This window comes from Rattus rattus, chromosome 13 (assembly GCF_011064425.1).
Source record: "Rattus rattus isolate New Zealand chromosome 13, Rrattus_CSIRO_v1, whole genome shotgun sequence".
Classification (NCBI taxonomy): domain Eukaryota; kingdom Metazoa; phylum Chordata; class Mammalia; order Rodentia; family Muridae; genus Rattus; species Rattus rattus.
The window spans coordinates 1748399-1774575 of NC_046166.1; the positions used below are offsets into that span (position 1 = coordinate 1748399).

The following is a 26177-nucleotide window of genomic DNA, read 5'->3' on the forward strand; positions in this document are numbered from 1 at the left end:
TCCCAGAGCCCCTCTCCCCCAGGACCTTTTGTCTCTCAGTCTCCTCCCACTCCAGCCAGTCCCCTTTCCCTGCTGGCACTGGAGCTCGGTTTGTCCTTGATCTTGGACACAGTGACAGGTGAGGTAGAGGTGAGAGTCCAGGCAGAGGTGACACATCACAGGCCAATGCCGTGGGTGCCGGTAGAGAGCCCTTAGAATCAAACCTCCATGGACCTGACCCTGGCCTGGAAGGTGGTATGGAGTTTGTGAAACATCTGAAGGGTGGGGTGTGGTGGGGGAAAGACAGACTTTTCACTATTCCCACTTGAGAACCTAGGTCTGTCTAGCATACCCAGCTGGGAATCCAGAAGGATAATGAATGGTCAGAGGTCTCCTCTTTCTTTTGTGAAAACATGCCCTGCAGGGTGTCCCAGCCAGGTCCCTCATGCCAGCAGTGTCTCAGCCCCTCCCTGGAGAAGCCCCTTCTAGCCTGGCCAAAAGCCTCACTTTGACAAGCTCAGTCAACCACCGGTGCTCCTGGGCCCTGTTCTGTCTGGTCAGCCATACCTGTTTCTCTCCCCATTCTAGCCCTGACATTTCACACCAAGAATAATGAGCCTTGCATCACTTTATAGAGGCCTCTTAATCCTCTCAGAGAATGTGCTGCTCAGCCCCCAAGGCCTGTGCGTATGTTCTTGACTAAGCCTCTTGGTACTGATCCTCAGTCCACAGTGGCCGGTGCCTTGAGAGAGCAATATTCATCCCCACTGTGGGCTACAGTGTTTTGTGTTGTTTAGTTTGGGTTTAGGGGTTACGTTGTTTGGTTATTTGGTTGTTTGTTTTGAAACAAGGTCTCATACAGCCCAGGCTAGATTCAAACTTTCCATGTAGCCAAGGATAACCTTGAACCTCTGATTTCTCCTGTCTTCCCCTCAGAGGTTATAAGGTGATTGTAAATGTTTCTCTCCAGGCCTGCCTGGGCTTTGTGATGCTCGGCAAGCACTCTCCCAACTGAGCTACAACCCCGTTCCTCACTGTGTTCTGCTCCTCCATGCTATTGGGCACCAGGACCAGGACCCACTCCTGGATTTGGGCAATACATGAGACAATGCTCTCAGGCTCTTCTCAAAAATGAGAGTGTGGGAGACTTGTGGGGTCAGGATACGAGGGGTGTGTCCAGGATGACTTTCCAGGTCCGTGGAGACCTGGCCTTGCAGCAGGGTCCAGAACAGCCTGAGGTAGGGTTATTCTCTGACCACCGTGAGAGCACAGGCCACAGAGCTCAGCCACCACAGCCCGGAAAATACAGGTCCTGCTCAGCAGTTCTTCTCCATGCTCAGGACCTGTTCAAGGCCTGGCTCATGGCTACTTTGTTCGTCCATTGGCCTTTAATCCACTCTGTCCCACAAAACTGCTAGATGCATGTCACTGTAGATTCTGGAGTAGAGGCTAGGAAGATAATAATCAAATGTGTAATGAGTGCTGTGAAAAATACGTAAAAGACAGGGTGGGGTGCTCCTTTACATTACGAGAAATAGGAAGACTTCCCAGAGAAACAGGAAGTGAACACGGACCAGTGAAGGCAGACCCAGGGAAGAGGGCGTCACACATGACATTTTCTCTGCTGCTCTGGGGCACAGGTACAGTGTTTTATGGATCTCACTGAGGAAGTAAGAGCAAGCTAGAGTGAGGCTAGGGACCCTGGCAAGTCTTAATGTTGTACATCACTTCGGACCCCTCTCATTCCTCCCACACCACCCTGGCTGGCTGGAAGGCCTCGCTGAGTGCTCTCTGTAAGCCTGAGATGAGAGGAGGTAGATTCCTGGCTTCTATTGCCCTTGGGCTCCTTGAGAAGAGCTGCCCGCCATAGGGCTGGAGTGAGGAGGCGTGGTAAAGGCTCGGGGACCAGCTGGTGGGATAGTTCATTCTGGAGTACATTTAGAGTCTACCCAATAAACACTGGAACCTGATGGTGCTGACTTGTAGGTGAGGGAAGGTCTCAGCCAGGTAGAGATGGGCACAGGACTTGGAGGTAGAGTTGGGGAACCCAGGCAGGCTTGGGCCTAGGCACAGAGGAAGGGTGAGAAGGTAACCCAACCCTGAATCCCAAGTCCAGGTCAGTGGGACTCAGTTCAGCAGCTAAAATTTGTCATGAGGTACTGACAATAAGGATAAAAGCAAGATTCCACCAAGGCCCTTCCAGCTTCTGTAAAGTGGGGACCAGGCTGTCCCCTGTGGAGACAATGCTGAGGTCTGACTGTTTGGGGGGCAGTGGTGGGGGGTCATCAACAATCAGCATACTTGAAGAGGGGGCTTAGAGTAAGCTTTAGGTCACACTAGCTGGCTTCTTCGCTGCATAGCTACTGGATTGTGGCCCCAGTTAAAGCAGCTACCACAGGGGTAGCCCCAGCAATGACGGGGGAGAGTCATGTCTGCCTGGCCTATTCCCAGGGAAGATGCGTCTTCTCTGCTTCAAGCGCTGTCATGAGCCTGGAGCCCCAGAGCTCACTGGGGCAAAGGTCAAGTGAAGACACTGTCATCTGAGCCCTGCCCCAGCTCTGAAGACCTCTTCTCTCTCCACAGTGATGGGTCATTTCCTTATGACTCTGTCCCTTGGCAGCAGAACACCAGTCAGCCTCCTGGCTCCCTCTCCGTGGTCACCACGGTGTGGGGAGTGACCAACACATCCCAGAGTCAGGTAAGAACCCGTCCCATCCCCAGCCCTGGTTCCTTCTAGGCACAAGTGTCTCTTCTTCCTCCCCTGAGTTGGGATTCTCCGGGGAACCATGCCTTGACCGCCCTCCTCACTGTCGCTACAGACACATCACTCCAGAAGGGTACACAGCTGCCTCAGGAGACACACAACTGGGCCTGATAACCATCCCCTATTGTAAGGCCTTCTGGGATAGAAGAGGGAGGTGTTTATGTGACGAGGCCACGAGTGTCCTTCTGAGACCATGTTTCCTCTAGTTGTGCAAGCGAGAACTCCCTGTGTGTTACTGTCCTCGGGGTTCTCGGCTGGAAACCCTTGGCTCTGAATGGCCTGGATTAGGTTTTCCTAAGATGTCACCTCTCAGTAAAGGGCGCCTTAGCCTAACAAACCCAGTCGCCTTCCCAGACAAGCCATTCTTGTTTCCTCTTCTCTCTCCTTGCCTCTGTCCTAACAGAGGGTCCCCCACTGCTGGACCTGGGCCAGGCCACCCCAGAGGGAGCTGTCATACTTCCCTGGGGTCTTCATCCACAGACAACCTGTAGGCCAAAGTCACAAAGGTCCCCAGGGCGTCCATGTCCAGACCCCTGGGCACCAAGCCCTATTGCAGAGTTGGGACTGCATAGGCTAATGATTGCCAAGGACTACTGACCTGCCTCACATCCCTCTCTGGAGCCCTGGCTTTGTGAACCTTGGCCTCACTCCATCCTGGCTAACCTATGCAAGCCACTCCTGTGCTCCTCTCTGCCATGTTCCAGTCTATGTCTTCTTGCTACTCTTCTCCATGCTGCCTCAGGTACAGACCTCGGTGACAGCCACTCTCTCTCACTGCTTGCAGGTTCTCGGGAACCCTATGGCCAATGCCAGCAACCCTATGAATCCAGGTGGCAACCCCATGGCATCGGGCATGAGCACCAGCAACCCCGGCCTCAACTCCCCACAATTTGCAGGGCAACAGCAACAGTTCTCCACCAAAGCTGGCCCTGCACAGCCCTATATCCAGCCCAACATGTACGGCCGGCCCGGCTACCCTGGTAGCGGGGGCTTCGGAGCCAGGTGAGTGACCGACTACAGCGGCATGTTAGCCCTGCCCTTCCTACCCACATCCAGGAAGAACTCTTAGTTGAAGGCCAGCTCCACGTTGCCTGGTCCAGGATATGAGGACAGTTCTGCCATGTGTCTGACCAGGTTCCCTTCCCCACAAGGGAAGAGAGGATACATCTTCACTCCCTTCTTAGCCTTGTGTCTTTAGGATTTATAAGGTGATGGGTTGAACTGGCAGGACTGAAGAGTGGTGACAGTGGGCTCCACCTGTCCAAAGCTCTTCAGAGAGCTCTTTGCCTCTCTGACCTGAAAAAGAAGGATGAAATGGAAACTAGAGTCCCCCAACCTCAGGCCGCAGTGAGGAAGGGACAGAAGCAGGCAAGCCACCCTTCCCTAGCTCTAGGGGCAAAGTTGCTGGATTTCTGGCCTTGTAGTTTCAAACAGGAGTCTCAAACTCCTTGATCCACATGCACAGCACTCAGCACCATACAATTCTCAGGTCAGCGTTTGCTAGAAGGTAAGCTGTGGCCTAGGGAGCACTATGGAAACGTCCTAGCCCCAGCAGAGATTCAGAAAACAAGTGGCCTAGTCATCACTAGTAGCAAGAATAGCTGCCAACCTCAGAAGTTCCAGGTCCCCTACTGGGCCTCACATCCACAAGCTACGTGCCTGGAACATATCTGTATAATCGTGTAGCCTTCCTCCTGGTCCTGGGCGTGTCCCAGGGTCAGCTTAAGAAAGGAGTGCTCTCTGATTGCTTCCTGCTTCTCCTCCACAGCTACCCTGGGGGTCCTAGTGCCCCTGCAGGCATGGGCATCCCTCCACATACCCGGCCTCCTGCTGACTTCACCCAGCCAGCTGCTGCTGCTGCAGCAGCTGCAGTAGCAGCAGCAGCCGCCACAGCCACAGCCACGGCCACAGCTACAGTGGCAGCCTTGCAAGAGACACAGAATAAGGATATAAACCAGTATGGACCGGTAAGGGTTCCTGCCTCCTGGCCTGGCCTCACCCACACTGGGGAAGTCTTGAGTGTCAATGCCAAGGGTATCCTTGGAAGGATGTTGTGCTTGGGTGTGGTAGAATGGTTGGGTGTGGCAGGGGGTTTTGGTGTGCTACGTTCTGTGTGGGTTGGTAGCTCACTAGTGCATATGGGGGAAGAGGTATGCTATCGGTCTCAGAGTTCCTGCTTACCAAACAGTAGGCTGTGTGCCTAAAATGGCTTCATTACTAGCCTGTCCACCCCAGAGGTCACTATTGTCCCATTAACCTATTCTGTGGATTTTACCAGGCCTTGTCGTAGATCCTCTGACCTTCAAAGGGATGGGGTGGGGTGTGAAGAGGGGAACCCCGTAACCATGCAGGGCAGAAGCATGGAGGAAGGGTACAGGGTGGGCAGGAGGAAGTGGGCTGGGTAAATCTTGCTTAGTGTATGGTGGGTGTGTTTCCATTGGCCACTGACCAAGGGCAAGGCTAGGGCTTTCAGGAAAGGGCTTCAGCCTCCATCCTCATCCGCCTCCTCTTCCTGTGTCCTCCCTGTGCCCCTCCCAGCCCTTCCCTGCCTGCCTTCCTGAGAATGCTGCCTGTGCCTCCGAGTGACTGCTCCCCCGCCCTACCCAAACCCTCCAGCTGCACTTTCCCATGAGGCCTGCAGAGGGCGGTAGTGAGCCCTGGAGGCCTGGGTCCTTCGAGACTTCTGGGTTCCTAGCTGCAGCCCCTGGGAAAGCATGCCTTCCCCTTAGCCCCCTAACCTTCCCTCCCTGCACTTTCAATGCATGTGGCATTTTATTCTTTTTTTTTCTTCTTCTCCCGTTGAAGGTGTGTTCCTCTTTCCAGATGGGTCCCACCCAGGCGTATAACAGCCAATTCATGAACCAACCCGGGCCTCGGGGGCCTGCCTCCATGGGGGGCAGCATGAACCCTGCCAGCATGGCAGCTGGCATGACACCCTCGGGCATGAGCGGCCCTCCCATGGGCATGAACCAGCCCCGACCGCCTGGCATCAGCCCCTTTGGCACACACGGGCAAAGGATGCCCCAGCAGACCTACCCAGGCCCCCGACCCCAGTCCCTTCCTATTCAGAGCATAAAGAGGTCATACCCGGGAGAGGTGAGTGTGACTACAGATGGGGTACTGGGGGTGGGGAGGGTGGACTGACAGAGGGACCATAGACAGAGCCTTGGAAAGGGCACAATTTGGCCACTTGGAGAACTTGGACTAAAGGCTGGGTTTTGGAGTCTTAGTCCCTGACTACCACCATCTCTGCTGTGGAAAACCCCAAGCAAATCATAACAAGCAACCCCAAGCAAATCATAACAAGCAACCCCAAGCAAGTGTGTGTGGCTTTTTTAGTCAATGCTATTTACAGTCTACCCTGGCCTACAGGGCTGGCAAGTGTAGAAGCAGAAACCATGGAGACCACTTATTCCTGCCCATGCTCAGATACTAATGCATGACTTTGGGTAAGGACCTCAAGGCCAGGAACCACCTAGAGTGTGAGGGCTGCCACCAGACCCTCTAGTACAGGCTGTGTGTATCAGGACGGCCATCAGGTGGCAGACAGTGTCCCTAGGGCCTACTTCCATCGTCGTCGCTCTACTAGGGATAGTTAGTGCCTTCTCTGGGGTCTCCCAGCAGAAGTGCCAGAGGAAACCATCCCAGCAGACTGTCCCAAACTCTGTGTAAGGCGGGGGGTTGGGAAGAAATGTCACCAGGCCTCAGTGACACTCAGAATACAGCAGAGACCGGGATCCTTGCCCAGCAGATGCCTCACCCCATCCCACACCGCTCCAATGACGTTTGTCTTTGGCACACGTCATGACGCCCCTTCCTGAGCATGGCCCCCCTGCTCTCTCTCCATCTCCTTCTAGCTGGTCAAGGCTGTGGTCTTCAGCTTGAGCCAGAGCAGATTTCTATCCCAAGAAAGCAAAAGCTCTCTGTCCCCACAGGTCCCTTCAGCAGCCACTCTCACGGAGGTTGGATGATGGCATAACTGATATAGGTATCCTAAGCCTGAGACTCAAGAATAGGGTGCTAGGGCGCTTCCTATCCACCCAGGAGGCCAACTGAGGACCTGGGCCTCAACCTAGTGGACACCGGTTCAGGGAGAGAAGTTCAAAGGCCCATAGGCCCCTTCTTAGCCCTGGGTTGGAGCCTTAAGCTGATGGCTTCACTTCCAGAGCACAGCCCCACACCGTTGTGTCTCTAAACGTCCTCTACCCTCAACCTCCTGAGAGATCGTTGACTGCGCTGGGCATGCATGTCTGAGCCTCTGCTCATCTGAGATGAGGCCACAGAAGATTCGCTTATTGAAAAGCCCTACATGGAGGCCAAGCCTTCGGCTCTTAGGATTCCTCCCCAGAGCACTGCTGCTTCCCGGCTGGTTATAAGATGCTGAGTGGTCCCTGTCGGAAGCTCTGGCTTCTACCTCATGACAGTGTGTGCATATTGTTAGAAGTGGCACGACCTCGCCAGGCATTGGTGGTGAATGCCTTTAATCCCAGCACTTGGGAGGCAGAGGCAGGCAGATCCCTGAGTTCTAGGCCAGTCCAAAGAGCAAGTTCCCAGCAACCAGGGTTACACAAAGAAATCCTGTTTCAACAAAATTCAAAATTTACAACTTTACTTCAGGCGGCAATCTTGTTGTCTGGCCCCCCTACAACACTCCTGTACCCTGCTGAACAGGCGGGTACTACCCACTTCATACCATGGTGAGAGCTCACAGTGGCCCAGAGTAGCAGATGCGCCCCCACAGTGAGAGTCCTTGAAAGATCCTGAGTACAGCCCACTCTGATGTGTATTTCCAGGCACTGGAGCGCTCTCACCAACTAGATTTGAGCCTAGAGGATGAGAGACTCTTAGGGAATATTCTTGAATAGAAATCAAAGGACTCTGGAACACCATGTTCTGGGTACCTAAGTTACAGGTACCCCTGAGTCATCTACTGTTCCAGATAGGGACGATGTCAGAAGGTGGCGCTGTCTCCTTTCTCAATAACCTGTCCAGGAGGGGCTGTTGTGTTCCCCACCCCTCGTTGACTAGTTCTCCAACAGCTGTATAGCTAGTGAGTTGACACTGTTACGAATGGAGCACTGGGTAGCTGTTTGCTCAGTGTTGAACGTAGGGACAGCGCTACCCATATCAGCCTCGCTGCAGGACTTGTCACGACTTGGAAACAAATCCTGTGACCTGCATCTCCCTGACACGTTGTGGTACACACATAAGCACTGGGAGAAACAAAGGAATATTTTAAGATTGAACCCCCTCAAAGACACAGCTGAGGAACTCTGAGCATCCGTGGGGTTCTGAGGACACAGGCTTCCAAAAGGACGGTTACGTGGAATGGTGGCCTATGGTCTGGGCATACAGAATGTAGTGGCCCTGGGTGTCAAAGCAAGTGGAGGCTTCCAATATTTTCTGTCTCAGTCTCTCCTATGACAGGGTAGAGAGGGCATCTTGTGTGTAAGAGGAGTAGGGGAGCCGGAGAGGTGGCTCAGTGGTCAAGAGTGGTCTTGCAGAGGACCCGAACCAGTTCCCAGGATCCACATGATGGCTCCTAACCATCCATAACTCTCATTGTAGGACTCTGATTCATTCTCCTGACCTTCACAGGCTCCAGGCATGCACATAGTACACATGTATATATGTGGGCAATAAAATAAGTCTTTAAAAAAGGCGGGCCCAGACGCAGCATTTGAATACATCATCATGACCAACCCTGCCCTTTCTCCATTCCTACAGCCCAACTATGGAAACCAGCAATATGGACCAAACAGCCAGTTCCCCACCCAGCCAGGCCAGTACCCCACCCCTAATCCCCCAAGGCCACTCACATCTCCCAACTACCCCGGACAAAGGATGCCGAGCCAACCCAGCACCGGGCAGTACCCACCCCCCACAGTCAACATGGGGCAGTATTACAAGGTGAGTCCCACCGTCAGGGCACCCAGGCACCCACATATCGAATGCACCTGCAGCAGCGCTCTGATCCTCCGTGTATTCCTGAAGGAATCAAAAGGCAGGCAGGGGAACAGTGCTGGCTTTCTGTGGGTGCTCAGCTCTGTCTGCGCTCAGACGGGTAGCCTCCCTCTCCTTCCTTCACAGTACATGGATGGTGATGGCAGAGGAGGCACGATTCTTGAAAGACAGAGCGTGGCCACCACTTTGTCCTGAGCCTGTCCCCCTGCATATGTTGTATGCTCGTTGCTTTAAAATGTCTCTCTTGCTGTCTTGGTGGCTGCCTAGCAGTCCGCGGAGGGGATCCCACTCTACCTCACCCTTCTCTCTGTGTTCGCTTCGCCTTTATGGTGCTACTGTGATAAAGATCTCTGAGCGCTCACCCTTCTCCATTGCTGCTCTCAGAAGGGAACCCTCTGCATTTTACACTTCCAGATTGTCTGCCATCTTTGCTCAAGGTGCTCATTTCAGCACCCTCCCTGTTGCTGGTATGGGATCCATCTGCTAAAATGTTATCTGTGAACAACAGAAGCAACGCTCAGGCCCCTCTGTTTTTCACACTAGTCCTAGAGACCCCATCTTAGCACCCTCTTCCCCAGCACTCGTGTCTCCAAGGAGGTCAGGCCGTGGAGCCATTCTGCTCACTCCTCTGCCTTCTTTCGTTCCAACAGCCAGAACAGTTTAACGGACAGAACAACACCTTCTCCTCTGGAAGCAGCTACAGCAGCTACAGCCAAGGGAGCGTCAACAGGGTGAGGGCTTAGAAAGTCCAGCCGACCCTCAGCCGGCATCAGCAGGCTTACACACCCCCTTACCTTCCCACCCCAGCATCTCTGCGAGTTTTTAGGGGCCCACGGGTAAGGGATGCACTTTCCTGGCCATGTGCTAAGGCATAGACGCACTCAGGACCCAGAGTCCACTGCTTTAATGTGGGACCAAGGACAAGCATGGGCCCTATAGAAAACCAGACAAAGACAGTGAGGAGAAAGGGGGCTGGTACTCTTCCCCCGAGCCCCCAGAACAGGGTCAAGGAACATGGACTAGACTCATAGTGTAGGGAGGCCAGCTGCTTTTTCTTCCTGGTGTAGGTCAGATAAGTCCAGCACCCTGGGCCTCTGTGTCCCCTTTGACCCCTGGCTGTGGGAAGCCATAAATGTACCTAGCCCTGAGGGGCCTCAGCAGTATGAGCTTTAATGAGGGACAAGGTCCTTCCCAGTCCCTTCTGTCCTCCCAAAGAAGCAGGATCCTGCAGGAGAGCCCGAGTCCTCTGCTGACTCACCTTCCTTGCTGGGAGGGGTAGCCCTAGGGTAGGACTTGGAATAGGTAGAACATATGTCCACAGCTTGACCCATTACCTCTCTGAATTCACAACCTATTTCTGATATCTCTTTCCAGCCTCCTAGGCCAGTTCCTGTGGCAAATTACCCCCACTCGCCCGTTCCAGGGAACCCCACACCCCCCATGACTCCCGGGAGCAGCATACCTCCCTATCTGTCCCCCAGCCAAGATGTCAAGCCACCTTTCCCACCTGATATCAAGCCAAATATGAGCGCTCTGCCACCACCCCCAGGTGAGAGCCCCTGCCATCTATTCTTCTGTTGACTCGGAGGCCCTCCGTGGGCAGGACCAGAGGGCTCAGACAATGGGCTGAGCAGGGCTGGGTTACCAGGGGTGGGAGCTATGCAAAACAGGCAGGAGGGCTGAGAACAAGGATTCCCCATTCCCAGTGATATTTGATGAGGGGGCTGGATTTCCCATAGCCTCCTTATCCCCAACTTCCAGAAAAGCATGGATCTCCAGGTACTAAGATACTGATGAGAGAAATGAGATTGCAGGGTGGAGTAAGCCAGCTAAGCTGGAGGAAGCCACGGGCTCCCAGCCTGAACTTGGGCACACTACACTTTCTGTGGCTCATGGCCCACATTTGTGCTCTTTGAGCATGCTTCCCGATGTAGTGTCCCATGGGGGAGTGAGTCCCACTCCAGCACCGGCACAGGTAAGGCTGGAGAGCTCGCCACTCACTCATATGCTCCTTGTCTTTGCCCAGCCAACCACAATGATGAGCTACGGCTCACATTCCCCGTGCGGGATGGCGTGGTTCTGGAGCCCTTCCGCCTGGAGCACAACCTGGCTGTCAGCAACCACGTGTTCCACCTGCGGCCCACGGTTCACCAGACGCTGATGTGGAGGTGAGGTGGCCTGCATGGTAACTTCCTACCCTGGAGTGATCCCGCACAGATGTTAGCAGCAGCTTCCTGTCACAGTCCCCTCTTGAGCATCACTGACAGGGCCCTGCACTAGGCAAGGCCCTGAGAATGTCACAGGGGACTTAACAGGAGAGGGACCAAGCATCAACAGCTAGTAACAGCTGTTACCCAAGCCCTGAGTATTGACTAGACTTTCTGGAGAGTGGGGAGGCCAGCAGAGCACTATGGGCTGGGAAGAGGCTATCTCAAGGTGATAAGTTAGCAAAAGGAAGCATCAATCTGAACATGACTCCCGTTGCCAGAGCTGCCAGTGTGAAGAGAAGAGGCTGTTGAGAACAGCAGGGCTGGGCTGGGCAGGCTCACCAATCTATAGATTGCAAGGGGCAACCAGGGTCTGATGCTGCCCACTCACAGGATTGTGCTCAAGTGCCTGGGCCAGGAGGCTCGCACATGACCTCTGAGATCTTGAAGGAGGCAATGCTTTTCCTTTTGATTTGAAGGGGAAACTGAGGCTAGAGGAATATTTCAAAGAATGTGAGTTTTCACAGCAAGAAGTAGAGCTAACACTTGAACTGGGGGCTTCTAAATTACAAAAGCCCTCCTGGGTCTTTGACCCTTAAGCAAGGTTCATCCAAGGCCCGGCATGGAGCCCCATCCCAGCACAGCCTCCCCAGGTGCTTGCTGGAAGTGGGCCTCTGCTCCCAGCATGTTCAAATTCATCCAACATTGGACACTCGGTGGGCTGTTGCAACAGGCAAACCTGGGTGGTATTCAGGACACAGGAGCTAAGATATAAGGCAGGAGGCCTGAGGCTTCCGGGCACACAGGCAAACATGGGCCAAAGAAGGTACTCCTGCCTCCACCTGGAGATGGTCACACGGGCCTTGCTACTGATCTTGCTATATCTGTCGTTCTGACCTTCTGACCCTGTCATGGGGAGGAGGGGTCAGTTAGCCAGGCGGGGCAGCCAGGGCTGTGGATGTGGCTGCCATCGTGTAGGATATGGAAATGTAAGGGCTTTGGATGTTAGCACAGATTCATATTTGTAGGAGGGGTAATCTCAAGGGTAGTGGTTCTTAACCTGTGGCTCACAAACCTTTGGGGGTTATATATCAGACATCCTGCATATCAGATATTTACATTACGATTCATAACAGTAGCAAAATTACAGTTATGAAGTAGCAACAAAAATAATTTTATGGCCGAGGGTCACCACATGAGAAACTGTATTAAAGAGTCGTAGCATTAGGAAGGGTGAGAACCACCGCTCCTAGAGAGAGAGAGGGAGAAAGGCTGTGTGGCCAAGGGGAAGGGTCCCTGGGAACTCAGGATGATGATGCCCACCCTGCCCACCCCAGGTCAGACCTGGAGCTGCAGTTCAAGTGCTACCACCATGAGGATCGGCAGATGAACACCAACTGGCCAGCTTCAGTGCAGGTCAGCGTCAACGCCACACCCCTCACAATCGAGCGGGGGGACAACAAGACCTCCCACAAGCCCCTGCACCTCAAGCATGTATGCCAGCCTGGCCGGAACACCATCCAGATCACCGTCACCGCCTGCTGCTGTGTGAGTAGAGTGGTCAAGCGGGACTGGGAACACACCGTCAGCCTCCCTCGAGTCTCCAGCTAGACCCTAGGACATGGTTCTCTATATCCAAAGTGATCTAAGCTGCTATGCTCTGGCCGTTTCTCTTAGACTCAGCCATTTCCCCTCCACACTCGGTCTCTACTGGGCCTCCACACACCTCCCGTTTATTTCTTTGTGCCATCCCAGGCACGAGCACCCCTATTCCACTGGCCGAGCTGTAATCTACTCTTGTCTCAAAATTTTCATATCCCTACCACCTCCCCCTACTCCAAGACCCACCTCTGCTAAATGTGGAGTTAAATTGATCCCTGTTGTCCTGTGGGAAGGATATATCCACATGCACTCCCATAAGTGCACATGTGCACACAGATGCTCGCACACATGCACCCAGAGGCACACATACATATCCCTCCAATTCGTGTGATTTAGGACCACCCCAGAACTATCTGTCTTTTCAGAGGGGATGAAGCCTGTTATACTTATAGGCTGGGGATGCTTCATGCTCAGCCGTAGCAGGAAGAGTTGGGATGCACAGTCCTAGAAGGTATCCTAGAGGAAGGATGGCAGAGATAGACTCACTTGACAAAGGACAGAAAGGACAGGAGAGCAGTAAATGTATTAGGTTCTAGTCCTGATGCCCTATGTCCTGTAACCTCAGCTGCTTTTCAGTTGGGAAAGCCACCATATTAGCTTGAAACACAGATAGTCATTCCAGAGGCCCTGCCTCACAGTCCTGGGCCTCGTGATTTCCAGGCCCTTTTTCCTCCTGGGTACCCTCTCCTAGAGAGGTGTAGTCATGGATCCACCAGGAGCAGGTTTGGGAACTGTGGACCTCACTGAGCCCCTCTGTTCTCTCTGTAGTCCCACCTCTTCGTGCTGCAGCTGGTACACAGGCCCTCTGTGCGCTCCGTGCTGCAGGGCCTCCTCAAGAAGCGCCTATTGCCCGCTGAGCACTGCATCACGAAAAGTGAGTTTGGGTGGGTGGAGACAGGTTGGGTGGGGCTGGCCACAAGAAGTGGTGAGTCTCAGGCTGAGTTCTGGAGCACCTCCTGTGAGGTGTACTGCCCCTCCTCCCTATAGTTCTGTCCCTAGTGTCTCTTCCCTCAAGCTCCTGAACACCTCCACGCAGTCTGGTTTCTATCTCCACACTTGCAGAGTTAGGTGCAAAAGTGCCTGAGGGGGCTTTTTGCTGACCTAGTTAAATCAGAGGAGCAGCACCAGACTGGGTTTCTGCAAGCTTTGCAGAAAGTTCTTACTCCTACCAAGGGTGGGGTCTGTTCTTCAGAAAAGGGATTCTCCTCAGTCCTTTCTGCCCCACATGCACACTGCATGCATTGAATGTGGGATGCAGGGACTGGGGAATCCAGGTCATGGTCAGGAGCTAAGATCCAACCCCTCAGCAGAACACCCAGCCCTCACCCTCTGCCTCCTACCTCACAGTCAAGCGGAATTTCAGCAGTGTGGCTGCCTCCTCGGGCAACACAACTCTCAACGGTGAGGATGGCGTGGAGCAGACCGCCATCAAGGTGTCTCTGAAGTGCCCCATCACATTCCGGCGCATACAGTTGCCTGCTCGAGGCCACGACTGCAAGCATGTGCAGGTGAGCAGTCCCAGCAAGTGCAGCCCTGACACAGGCTGCACAGAGTTGGCAGAGTGACAAGGGGCAGGCTGAGGGGCCAACAGGGCCTGCTGCTGCCCGAAGGACATCGTGGCCATCGGCAGCCACAATGCTCTCTGTCATATTTTCTCCTTCTGGCCCATCTCGGAGGTCCTGGGGAGGGGTAGAAATGCAGAAAAAGTTAGACAATCAGATATTGTAAGCCAGCAGAAAGTCCTGGCTAGAAACCACAGGCTAGGAACCTGCCCTGAGCAGGCTCAGGAAAGAGGCAACCCAGACTAGCAAAGACCAGTTGTGTAGGGATTAGCCAAGACAGGGTCCCCCAAAAGGGATGCAAAGATGGCGGGGCCAGGTACACCAACACACTGTGAAGTATGATTTATCCTGAAAGCTGGGTGGCAGACAGGACTGCCTCCCTCTGAGTTTGTAGGTGTGGACATGTGATGTGATCGTTTTGTTTGGTAGAGGCTAATTAACAGAGTGGCCCTGGGTCCCTAGGATGGACTAAGGGGACTGCCAGAGTCCACACTGGTCCTGTCCTCAGTAAGAGGCAAAGGCAGTGAGACTCGGCTGGGATGCTGGGTCCAGAAGGGCTTCTTTGAGGACAGGGAAGTGATCCGTGAGGGCTGTGGCAGACACAGCGTGGCTGTGCTGTGGTTCTGTGGAGAGAGCAAGAGAAGAGTTCTTCCTGGGTACGGAAGTCTTCCTAAGGGTCCAGAGCCACAGCAAGGCCTTTTCTGACCATCCTGATCTTCCCTCTCTCTGTCTCTCACTTCTGCAGTGCTTTGACCTGGAGTCATACCTCCAACTGAATTGTGAGCGAGGGACCTGGCGGTGTCCCGTGTGCAAGTAAGCAATACCCACCTTGCAGAGCAGAGGTGCCTCTTAGCTGCTTTACCTACCCTACGGAGGCCATGGGTCTTGGATCTCACTGCTATATTGTACTCTGTGTCTCCTTTGTGTCCATAATGGCAGGACAGTGGAGGTGGGCGGGCTGTGCCCTGCCTCCAGGAGCCAAAAACCAAGCCTTGTTCTTCTCTTCCAGTAAAACTGCTCTGCTCGAGGGTCTGGAGGTGGATCAGTACATGTGGGGGATCCTGAATGCCATCCAACAGTAAGTGTAGCCTTGACTAGGGAGGTGCAGCCTGACTAGAGGGGAGATGTAGTCAGTCCTGAGTCCTGAGTCCAGCCACCAATCTGCAGCTTGACCTTGGGAACTCCTAGACATGGGGGCCAATATGTCCTTGATGAGACAGAACTCAGCCAGTGCTGGAAGTCTTCTTGGGGGGGGGGGGGTATCTTGGGGCCAGCAGCCCCAGGTTCAACCACTTGTTTTTCTGAGCCCCAGTATTCTCACCTCACCAAACAAGATGTGAACAGCTCTTCTAGGCCTCTTGACACAGAGGAGGAGTGTAGACATTGGCCTCAGAGGATGAGTGTAGACATTGGCCTCAGAGGATGAGTGTAGACAAATTTGTCTCCAAATCTAGACACTCTGAGCCTCAGTTCCTCCCCCATTGCTCTCTCCACCAGCTCCGAGTTTGAAGAGGTCACCATCGACCCCACATGCAGCTGGCGGCCAGTACCCATCAAGTCAGACCTCCATATCAAGGATGACCCTGATGGCATCCCCTCAAAGCGGTTCAAAACCATGAGCCCCAGCCAGATGATCATGCCCAACGTCATGGAGATGATCGCCGCTCTGGGCCCTGGCCCATCTCCCTACCCCCTCCCACCTCCTCCTGGGGGCACCAGCTCCAACGACTACAGCAGCCAAGGTACGGAATGTGATGCTGGCTACGGAGGGAGGGAGGGAGAAGAGGACAGCCTGTGACCATTAGGGACTTGCGCTTTCTGTGCTGATGGTAGCAGGTACACAATGAGAGAAGAAAGGCTGAGTGAGGCTGGAGAAATGGTCCACTGGTTAAGAGCACTTGTTGCTCTTGCAGAGGGCCTAGGTTCAATTCCCAGAACCTCCATGATGACTACAACCAACCATAGCTCCAGTTCAAGGGCATCCAGTGCTCTCTTCTGAGCTCCCTCTGCAGCAAGCATGTACATGGTAGCACATACATACATGTGGACAAAACATTCCCCTCATACACATAAAAAATAAATCTTAAAAATAAAAGAGAAAGAGAGGAAGAATGGACACACCCTCCAAAAATTGCCCTCTGGTCCCTGGACTTGGGAGAATAATGGTGCAAGCCCAGAGGTTCACAGCCTGCTCTGCCAGGTTATCAGCCCCGCCCTTTGGCTCTCCCACCCTCCCCAGAGAGAGCCTAGGCACTGGCTAACCCAGTCTGTTATCACTCGGTCTCATTCTCGGCTATTCCAGACTTCAGGCATCATCCCTGGTATGTTCCACTTGCTTCCTAAAAAATACCCACCCTCTGTCTGAGGGTGGTGGCCCTGTCACTGAGATCCATGATCTTAGGTCTCCAAGGTGCCCAGGTGATTGATTAGTGGACCTAAGTCATTAATTTACTGGCTTGAGTCCCACAGCCTGTGTCAAGGGCCCCAGCATCCCAGCATTTTAGTCTCCGTGTCTCACCATCACCATGGGATGTGGGATGGAGAGGCTGGGTTATCACCTAGAGCCTGGTGTTCTTGGATCGAGCAGAACGGCCTCTGGGCCTGAGAGGAAAGCCTGACTGCTCCATCATATAGCCAAAAGCAAATGCTTCAAAAGCCACGCCTATCTCAAGGGAGGGAAAGAACTTGGCTTTTACACTATCAGCTGAGGGTGACCACCTTCCCCCTGGGTGACCTCTTCCCCATCCTCATCTTATTCCCATCCCAGGAAGCAACTACCAGGGTCATGGCAACTTTGACTTTCCCCATGGGAATCCCGGAGGGACATCCATGAACGACTTCATGCATGGTCCCCCCCAGCTCTCCCACCCACCGGACATGCCCAACAACATGGCCGCCCTCGAGAAACCCCTCAGTCACCCCATGCAGGAAACTGTGAGTACCTTCAACTTGTACCTCAACCTTCCCGTTTGCCCATGCTTTAATCCCAGCCTCATCTGGAGCTGACTGGGACAGAGGGCTTTCTCTTGGGCTCTTTGAGATGTGAGTACTCTGGTTCCCTCTTCAAAGAAAAGGAAAGCCAAGAGTTAGATTCGGGGGCTCAGATGGGAGGGAGAGGCTAAGGTGATTGGTCTGTACCTGTCAACTTGGCGATTTTATTGAGGACATTGGAGTCTCTTAAGTTAAGGAAGTCCCAGGCTGCCTCCTGCGTCCACATGTACCACCTTAAGCTCCACTTAATGCTCTTCCACTGACGTCTATGGTTTCAGCAGCCTGAAATTAGCCCCCGTGCTCAGACACTTTGCCTCTGGGGATCTGAATCTTCACCCAGGGTCTCACCACCACCTGTAAAAAGGAGGTCCAGGACATTTGACCTCCCTAAGGTCTTGCTTGCCCTCCTTGTCTTGTCTCCCAGTTATTGGCATGTTCCACATAACTGGGCATACCTCCTTAGAGCAAGATGCTCAGGGCTAACCACAATCCATCCCTTCCTGTGGCTCTGGAAACAGTGGCAAGAGAGCTGGCCACCCTCTTGAGCCACTGTTTGAGTACTCGATTGTTGTGCTGTGTAGCATAGTAATGCCCCTTGGGTCAGGATAAATAGGCACACTGGGCCTTGTGTTCACAAAGCACACCTTCTTAAGGAGCTGAGAGGAAGGAGAGCAGTGGGGGTTGGGACACTGAGATCCATGTTGATCTCTCACCTTGGAGGGAAGGGGCACAGAGAAGAGAACCAATCAGAAAAGGTCCAGAGTTTCCACAGTGCCTTGGAAGCCTCCTCATCTTCTCGACATCCCTGATTTCCCACCAGGAACAATAAGTACCATTCCTGGCGAAATACAGCTCCGTCGGATAGGGTGTTTGCCCAGCGCTGCCTGAGCAAACAGGACATGGTAGGCATTGTGATCTCAAAACTCAGAGATAGATGAAGGAGTGTCCAGAGTTCAGAATTGTTCCCCCCTGTGACAGAGCGAGTTTAAGGTCAGCATTGCAGTACTGGAGAGCCTGCCTCAAAGAAAACAGAAAGAGAGAGAAAGCAAAGTACATGTTGACTCTGCCATGAAGTTTTCCACTTCGAACCACTGATCTCCTCCTCTGAGCCGTCCAGGACTCCGCATTCGGCAACTAGGAGTCACCCCACACACACGGTACCCCTCACACACACACACACACAGTAGGACCTTAGCATTCCGCAGCTAGGAGTCACCACACACACATGGTACCCCACACACACACACACACAGTAGGACCTCAGCATTCCACAGCTAGAAGTCACCACACACACGGTACACACATACACACACAGTAGGACCTCAGCATTCTGCAGCTAAGGAGTCACCACACACACATGGTACCTCCCCACCCACCCACACAGTAGGACCTCAGCATTCGGCAACTAGGAGTCACCACACACACATGGTACCCCACCTATCCACCCACACACAGTAGGACCTCAGCATTCTGCAGCTAGGAGTCAACACACACACAACACACACACACACACACACACACACACACACACACACTGTATATCGCAAGTCCTCATACCCACTAATCCTGGAAGATGCTACAAAGGGAGAGCCATATGTTCTCTTACAAGCCAAGCTATTTCCTTCCTGGTTCATCCTCTACCTGAATGAAGCTCAGAGTTCCCCCAGAATTCCACGAAGGTGTGCTTGCTTTCTCAACTTTCATCTCACCGAAAGCAACCAGGCCTAGCAATGCATTGGTACCACATGGGAGACAACCCCAGGTCTGTCCTTGGTGTATCTGCCTTGTTGTGTTGAGAAGCAGCCTGGCTCTGGCTGAGCAGGTGACTGGAGGGTTTTCATGTAGTCCAGGGTTGTCTAGGAGTTTCTAGCCAAGCACTGACTGCCCAAGAGTTCTCCCACACTAGGCAGCAGAGTGGCAGAAATGACAGCAGTGCTCTGAGCTCAGAGACACTCTTGTTGAGATCTAGGGAAGAAGCTATATCACAGGATCCGAGCTTTCTATCCCGAACTGAGCTGTTCATGGGAGTATGGGGTCCCTCCCTGTTTCCTCAGGATGGCTACCATGGGACATCTGCTGCTGTCAGCTAAGTGGGAACCCTCAGCTGGCCTTGTCTGCCAGCTCCTTTATATCATGCCACATAGAAGTCACCTGGGGACCCAGACTGGAGGAACACTGTAATTAATACTGGTGTCGCATGGAGCCCTGCACCCTGCAAAGAAAAGGCATCCCAGGACTTTTGGTAGAGACTAGATCACAGCAGATTTGGAGAGCAGCTTTTAGCAGAAATGGAAAGAGAAACCAGGGTCTGGGAGACCAAGGCTGGCATGGTTGCCACTCACCAACCCAGCATGGAAAAACCCAGAAAGGGAGATTGGGGCAGGAATTAAAGTCATCTGAGACCAAGGAAGCGTTTTTTGTCACCAAAATGCTTTATTCTTGGCAGCATTAAGAGGATGCTGGTGGCCCTGTTCAAATGTATAGGGCAGACTGAGACCTTTGCTGGAGCTGCTTCAGGCCTTCTGCTCTGAAGGGTCTGCTTGGAACTGCCAACAGCATTCACCAGGCACATTTTACATAAAAGCCCTCGCACCCACCTACCCACAGCCAATGCGCTGCGAATTAAAAGGGAGGAATTCCTTAGCGAATGTTTTAGAGTTGTCCCACCATGTTCCTTGCTGCCCTCAGCATGAAGCCCATTGCTAATCAAGGAGAAGGCAGTGCCCCAAATGTCCCTGGCCAACCAGGTTCTCTCCCTGGTCTGCCATTTTGACACTAGCTGAGGAGGGAGGCAGGCAAAGCACCTGTCTCCTCTTTACCACCAGCCAGGGGAAGCTGCACGCCTGCCGGTGCTGTGTCCATGCCTGCTCTGCACTGCCCTGGCCCTGGGGGTGGGGGGGACCGCACCACGCTGCCAGCAGCTACCCGCTTCCCGGAAACACGTCCATTGCTTGTCCATTCTGGCCTCGCTGTTGTTTGTTGTGACAGTGTGGGGGTGGGAGGCTCTCTGGTCTGTGCCTGGCTCAAGGCCCTTCCTAGGCTTTGTGCAGAGTAAGGCCTTCTCCACTTGTTCTTCACAACCTTCCTGGTTGTTGGTTTCTGGAGAGGATAATTTTTTTGTTTGTTTTTCTACCCCGCCCCTCAACTGCAGATCATTGTTCTTGTTCGGGGTGCCCTTGTTTGGGGTCTGTTACTTCCTGGTTTGTTTGGTTTTCATTTTCTCCAGGCATCCCGTCGTTGTGCCTTGTCACCTCACCTCTCTTTTCTCCTGCTCTCTCCTCCTCCACAGATGCCCCACGCTGGCAGTTCTGACCAGCCCCATCCCTCCATACAACAAGGTTTGCACGTACCACACCCCAGCAGCCAGGCAGGGCCTCCATTACATCACAGTGGGGCTCCTCCTCCTTCCCAGCCTCCCCGGCAGCCACCACAGGCCGCTCCCAGCAACCATCCACACAGCGACCTGACCTTTAACCCCTCCTCAGCCTTAGAGGGTCAGGCCGGAGCACAGGGAGCATCCGACATGCCGGAACCTTCACTGGATGTAAGTTGGGGTCACCACACACCTTGGTCTGGGGCCAGGCACGGCACCAGTACCTTCCCAAGAGAAGGGGGGTACTTAAGGGCTCAAGGCCCCGGGTGGAAAGGTGGGTGGGTGGTGGGCGGGCCCCAGCCAGTCTTCCCTGACTCCAGCCCTAGAAAACCCCATATGGGGATAGGTCATGCAAGCCCCACCCCTACCCATCAGCCCCTTGGCCCAATAGTCCTGATTCCCAGTCCTACCCGTCTTCTATGTAAGCCCTTGATGAGTCCCTCCAGTCAAAGCCTTAGAGATAGTGCAAGAGGGTCCTTGCCCTTCTCCCCAGCCCCTCCCTCACACCCCCATGTCGAGCTTGCTATTTCTGTATCTACCTTCTGGCCTGGGCAGGGGAAGAGCTAAGAATGACACCCCACCATCGTCTTGCCGGTCTTGTCTGCCTGCGGTTTCCTTGTCCGTGTGTCTCCATTTCCCTGCTTCCGCTTGCTCCATTGCTCACTCCAAGAAGTCTCCATGTGGGATGACAGCAGATGGTGGGGGGAGGACATGATTCGGGGAAGACAAGGTCAAAGTGCGCAGCTGAGACTCAAGGGTCTCCCATCCCAAGATCTCATGGTGTAGAAGGTGGGACGGTGAGGATCACAGAAAGGTTGGGACTGAACACTTGCTCCTCCTACTCCCTTGAGGAGCTAGAAGCTGTTCCCAGCCCCCATCCCTAGGTACTGGACTCCTGGCCCTGCTGTCAACTCCCACCACGGTGGTATTAGAGAGCTCTTGGCAGGGAGAACTGTGGCACAATCTTCGGTTTGCAGACGTCTTGGTTTCTCACCCAAGTCTCCTCCCTTAGCCAGACCAGTGGGATGCTTCTAGATTCAGGAGCTCCTCTGCCCCTGTGTGACGTACATACTCCAAGGGTGTCACATGGAGAGAGGGGACAGTGGACCACAGGGACAAGACAGTACAGCCAGCCACAAACTCACTAAGATTCAGAGAGAGTAGTCTAGGGCACCGTGGGGACCACCTGGTCTCCCCACGTCTTGCCTTGTGCTCCGGATTGAAGCCAGATGGCTTATACCAGCAGGCTGTGTGGCCCAAAGCTGCCCTTGGCAGGCTCTGAGAGAACAGAGGAACAATCAAAAAGAATCCAGCCCTTGACCTGCCATGGGGCTGACACTGAGAGGAGGGGGTCAGCCCGGTGGGTCTCCCTGGCCTTGGCATTTGTTGAGTGCGGGCATGCCTGCCCCAGCTGAGACACGGTGGTCTTGGGGACACTGTTAGTTTTCTGTCTTTGAGGAAGAACCCCAGGAGGCAAGTGGAAGGGAGTGAGAAGGTCAGAGAGACCCCTCACTCCCTCTGGACCACCCTCAGCCACCTCAACTAGGCTTCTTCTTTTCTAGCTACTGCCGGAACTCACAAACCCCGATGAGCTCCTCTCCTACCTGGATCCCCCCGACCTTCCAAGCAATAGCAACGATGACCTCCTGTCTCTCTTTGAGAACAACTGAAGGCCACTCTCCACTGGGGCCAACCCTCCCCACTCTGCCTCCTATCCCATCTGTCCCACACACTCTTCCTCCCAGGAGCCCATGCTCAGGCCTCCCACACCAGGACCTCAGGCTGAGAGCTGAGCAGAGCACACTAGGCAGGGAAAGCCATGTGAGTCTACAGTCCTGTTTGCCTGAATGTTCCGGGACCTGTGCCTAGAGCAAGCCTGAAGACGGCCCCTGGAAGACAAAACCCAAGCAGAGGGAATCCAGGCCCAGCAAGAGACATGCCAATGGCGAGTATAGGTCCCTCCATGTGTGCTGACTCCAGACGACCGACCTTCCAGTGTCCCAAAGTTCTTCCATGTTTTTAAACCTTATCCCAGCCTCCTGGCCCAGAGCCTCCTTCAAATGACTGGAACCTGAGAGGAACACTCCGGCCCCCAGGCCAGGATAGTAGACAAGCCTTGGAGGAATGGTGACAGTTTGCAGCAGCGAGGAAGGACACACACACACACACACACACACACACACACACACACACACACACACACACGCATCACAGAAAAGCACAACCCTCTGGGAAGGAGAACATCCCTCAGAGCCAGGGGTCGTGGCTTTGGCCTCTGACTTCTAAGCCAAGATGCCCTGTAAACACTCTCTCAGCAGAACAAGGACAAAGTGCTACGTCTGAGAGAGCTTGCCACACCTGTGTAGGGACTGGCAGGAAACAGGTCAGGGCCTTCTCCGGAGCCAAGACAATGCAGGGGAGGGCTGCTCAACTAAGACCAGGGCCATGCCTTGTGGGGAGCAGAGAGCACGTGCACCATTGTGCACCACACCAAAATGTGTCTCCATTAGGGGCCAGGGGACAATGCCAGCCAGAGCCCAACAGAGGCAGCCAAAGCCTTGCAGCTTTGCCCCAAGCCACTCCCTGCTTTAAATGACCACAGTAGGAAGCTCTGAAGTCACAGAAGGAAAGGAATACTGCATCTGGACAGCAAGCAAACCATCGCCCCACCCACCCCACCCCCATGTTCTCTTTCCTTCCTCCTGCCTATACTTCCTTCTCCAAGACTATTCCATAGACCCACTTCCCTCTGGGTTCTACTTTTCCCAGACAGCTGTAGGGCACATGGCAGGGAAGCAGCATGGGTCCCCCCCCCCGGGGAATCTGGACTCCACAGCAAAAGTTCAGGGCAGCCATGTCTTTCCAAGCCTCTCAAAACTAGTCCTGCAGGTTCTCTGCTCAAGGCTGCCTGTCTCCAGCCCAGACCCTTGCTGGGTGCACCAGGATACCTTGGCAGGCATATTGTGACATTTGTGTAGCTGCCTGTCATTCCCCATATTTTTCCCTCCACCCAGAGCTCGCTCCACACTCCTGCTCACCCAGCAAGTGCAGCCTCTGGTCCTCTGCTTTTTCCACTCCATCCAGCTTAGAGTCCCCGGCTGGCTTGTCACTCACCTGCTTTGTGCCAGGCTGGTCTGTGTCCCCCTGAGCCTCATGGCCTACGGTGATCCCTACAGTGATGCCAGGTTGTCCGCTCACATGAATCCCATCTGTAAATTCTTTGCTCCCTTCTCCGATGCTGCCACCCAGGGCCCTCTCCTGCCTCCTGTCCGCTGCCAGCATCCTCATTCGTCATCGGTCATTAGCCTCCCTCTGTGCTCCCTGGCACTCTTAATATAGATTGAACCAGAAAGGTGACCCCTAACTGTTGACTTTCTGCCACCCTAAAAAAAAAAAGGCACAAAGAAAGCTGCCATCACCCCTCCCCTCTTCTTCCTTTGTCCTGTTAAGGTTTTTTCAAGCAGTGTGTTCAGTATGCAAATCAATTATTTTAAGAATCGCTTTTGTAAATATCTTTGTGAATATTTTAGTATTGTCTTTGATAATATTCAACATTTTCATGACCTGGTTATAGCCTTTGCTGGTGTTTTTAAAATATCTTGACTCAGTGACAAAACCGAGTCCTTTTTTAAAAAAACAACAAAAACAAACAACAAAAACACACACACACAAAAAAAACCAACCAGGGCTATTTGTACAGATGAGAGAGGAGCAGAAGAGTCGGCCATGCTCAAGTTGGGAGACCAGGCAACCTACTATTGAGAGCCACTCTCAGTCAGCTGACAGGGACAACACTACACAAGGTACCATGTGGCTGTCCCTACCCAGTGCCTGTGTCCTGGCACAAGGCCATGCTCTTGTCGGACTATACGGACGGACTGTTCAGCTTCAGACTGACAAATGCCTTTCTCACAAGTTCCTGCTTCTTGCCGTGATACTGTGCCCCAGAACAGCCTGGGGTCCCTGCTAGTTCTTGTCAAGGCATGCCCAGGTTTTCCACAGCTTTCCAAAGCAAAAGGCCTAGACACTCCCCGTAGCCCCAGCCTCTCTGTCACCAGTTCACACCTGAGGCTGATTTCCTAAGACTCTCTCCTAGGCAAGTGCCCCACCAGCAAGTTCACCACACAGCCTGAAGCCCACACTCCGGGAGCATCTCCTTCCAGAGAAATGTCAGAGCTCACCCAGGGTTTGAGAGAGGTACAAAGACATCTGGGGCTGGAGCCATGCCTTGGTAGTGACAGATGCAGGTGAAGGTGACATCTATTAGCAGAGGCAGGCTTAGGCTCTGGAAAGATCCTCGGTCCTTTCTGACAACAATTTGGAGCCATAGTACCCTCAGAAATGAGGTCTCAGCAAGCCACTTTACCACAAGGAGCAACCCACCCATAGGCATGTACCAGCCACCACTCAGCTAACCAGGCTGGGAGTCCATGGGCAGATGGGGAAGGCCCCGCACAGGCGATCACCCTCATCTTCTTGGTTTGAAGCTTTATTCATGTCTCATGTATCCTGTAGCCATTTTATTTTTTAAAAGATTCCTAATACTTTCTCCCTAACGGAAGCCCTAAACCCCAGAGAGCTACAGGTCTGCTCCCAATGGGCCCTTGGGCCTGACCGATCCAGAGGCAGTGTGAGCAGCGGCAGCGACTCAAGGGACGCGTGTACATATGTAAATGAGAGATAGACATGTCAACAAGATACATTCATTTCTCCCGGAATGTGTAATGTTTTTTTATTTTGCGAAACAGAAACAACAAAAGGCTTGGAACTCCTTCATCCTACGTGGAATACTAGATCCTGTTTGTTAGCCTTCGTGACTCCGTCCTTGTCTCCTGTAATATACTGACCCGTGTGCAGAGGCATTTTCGTTCCCCTTTGTCTTTATTTCTACCTACACGTACTATTTACCTTCCGTGTCCTAGCCCTGCCACCTGTGTATTTTTGGGGTGCTATGGAAACAATGAAGAGAAACGGGGGTTTCAGAAGAAAATTGTAACCAAATTCATATGCTTTGTATAAGTTTTTGATATCATGATCACAGGTGATTCACACGCATACACATCCACACCCACACGTGCAGCCTGAAGTGATGTCCATGGAACCCATCGTCTTTGTACAGCGTATGTACATGGCAATCATTTCATACTTTTGACTGGTCAGAAAAAAAAAACTAATTGTGATTTCTAGTCTTGCAAAGCTGTATGTAGTTAGATGATGTGACCTCTAATATTTATCTAATAAATATGTATTCAGATGAAACCTGTATATTAGGTGTTCATGTGGTTATTTTGTATTTAAAGATCAAATTATTTGATTATTGCTAGACATTTCTATACTCTGTTGTAACACTGAGGTATCTCATTTGCTCATGTTAATTTTTTTCTAAATAAATGGACAAAAAAAAAAAAAAGAAGGTTCTGATGAATTAGCTGTTTTGTGGATGTTAAGGCCTGGTCTGAGGGAACAGGCTTTGGTTTTTAAACCACCACCCTATCCTGCTGGTCTGTGCACACACAGAAACAATGGAATGGTTTGGGTGTTGGCTTGGAAGAGTTCTGCTCTGGTGTCCCTGTATGAGATCCCAAAACCCATGGATATAAAGAACTCCAGGCATCGGTCCCTCTTGGGGACCACTATCTCTTGTTGAAGGCTTGTAGGACAAAGGTCTGTGATGA

The 26177-nt window shown here is 53.1% G+C and overlaps 1 protein-coding gene across 4 annotated transcripts in view; it reads left to right on the forward strand.

Moving 5' to 3' along the window:
- Zmiz1 (zinc finger MIZ-type containing 1) overlaps window positions 1-25767 on the forward strand; it is a 93555-nt gene extending 67788 nt beyond the window's left edge. For 2 of the 4 annotated variants that reach the window (XM_032919115.1, XM_032919118.1), the window contains 17 exons: window positions 2563-2677; window positions 3528-3745; window positions 4512-4710; window positions 5549-5839; window positions 8471-8653; window positions 9358-9438; window positions 10082-10256; window positions 10734-10875; window positions 12252-12462; window positions 13345-13450; window positions 13924-14084; window positions 14884-14951; window positions 15148-15216; window positions 15636-15880; window positions 16906-17072; window positions 20419-20673; window positions 22065-25767. In XM_032919115.1, the coding sequence (XP_032775006.1) occupies window positions 2563-2677; window positions 3528-3745; window positions 4512-4710; window positions 5549-5839; window positions 8471-8653; window positions 9358-9438; window positions 10082-10256; window positions 10734-10875; window positions 12252-12462; window positions 13345-13450; window positions 13924-14084; window positions 14884-14951; window positions 15148-15216; window positions 15636-15880; window positions 16906-17072; window positions 20419-20673; window positions 22065-22172 (2794 nt within the window). In that variant the 3' untranslated portion in view covers window positions 22173-25767. The remainder of the gene's footprint in view (window positions 1-2562; window positions 2678-3527; window positions 3746-4511; window positions 4711-5548; window positions 5840-8470; window positions 8654-9357; window positions 9439-10081; window positions 10257-10733; window positions 10876-12251; window positions 12463-13344; window positions 13451-13923; window positions 14085-14883; window positions 14952-15147; window positions 15217-15635; window positions 15881-16905; window positions 17073-20418; window positions 20674-22064) is intronic. The other 2 variants (XM_032919116.1, XM_032919117.1) reach the window with 2 other exon arrangements.
- Window positions 25768-26177: the final 410 nt, after the last annotated feature.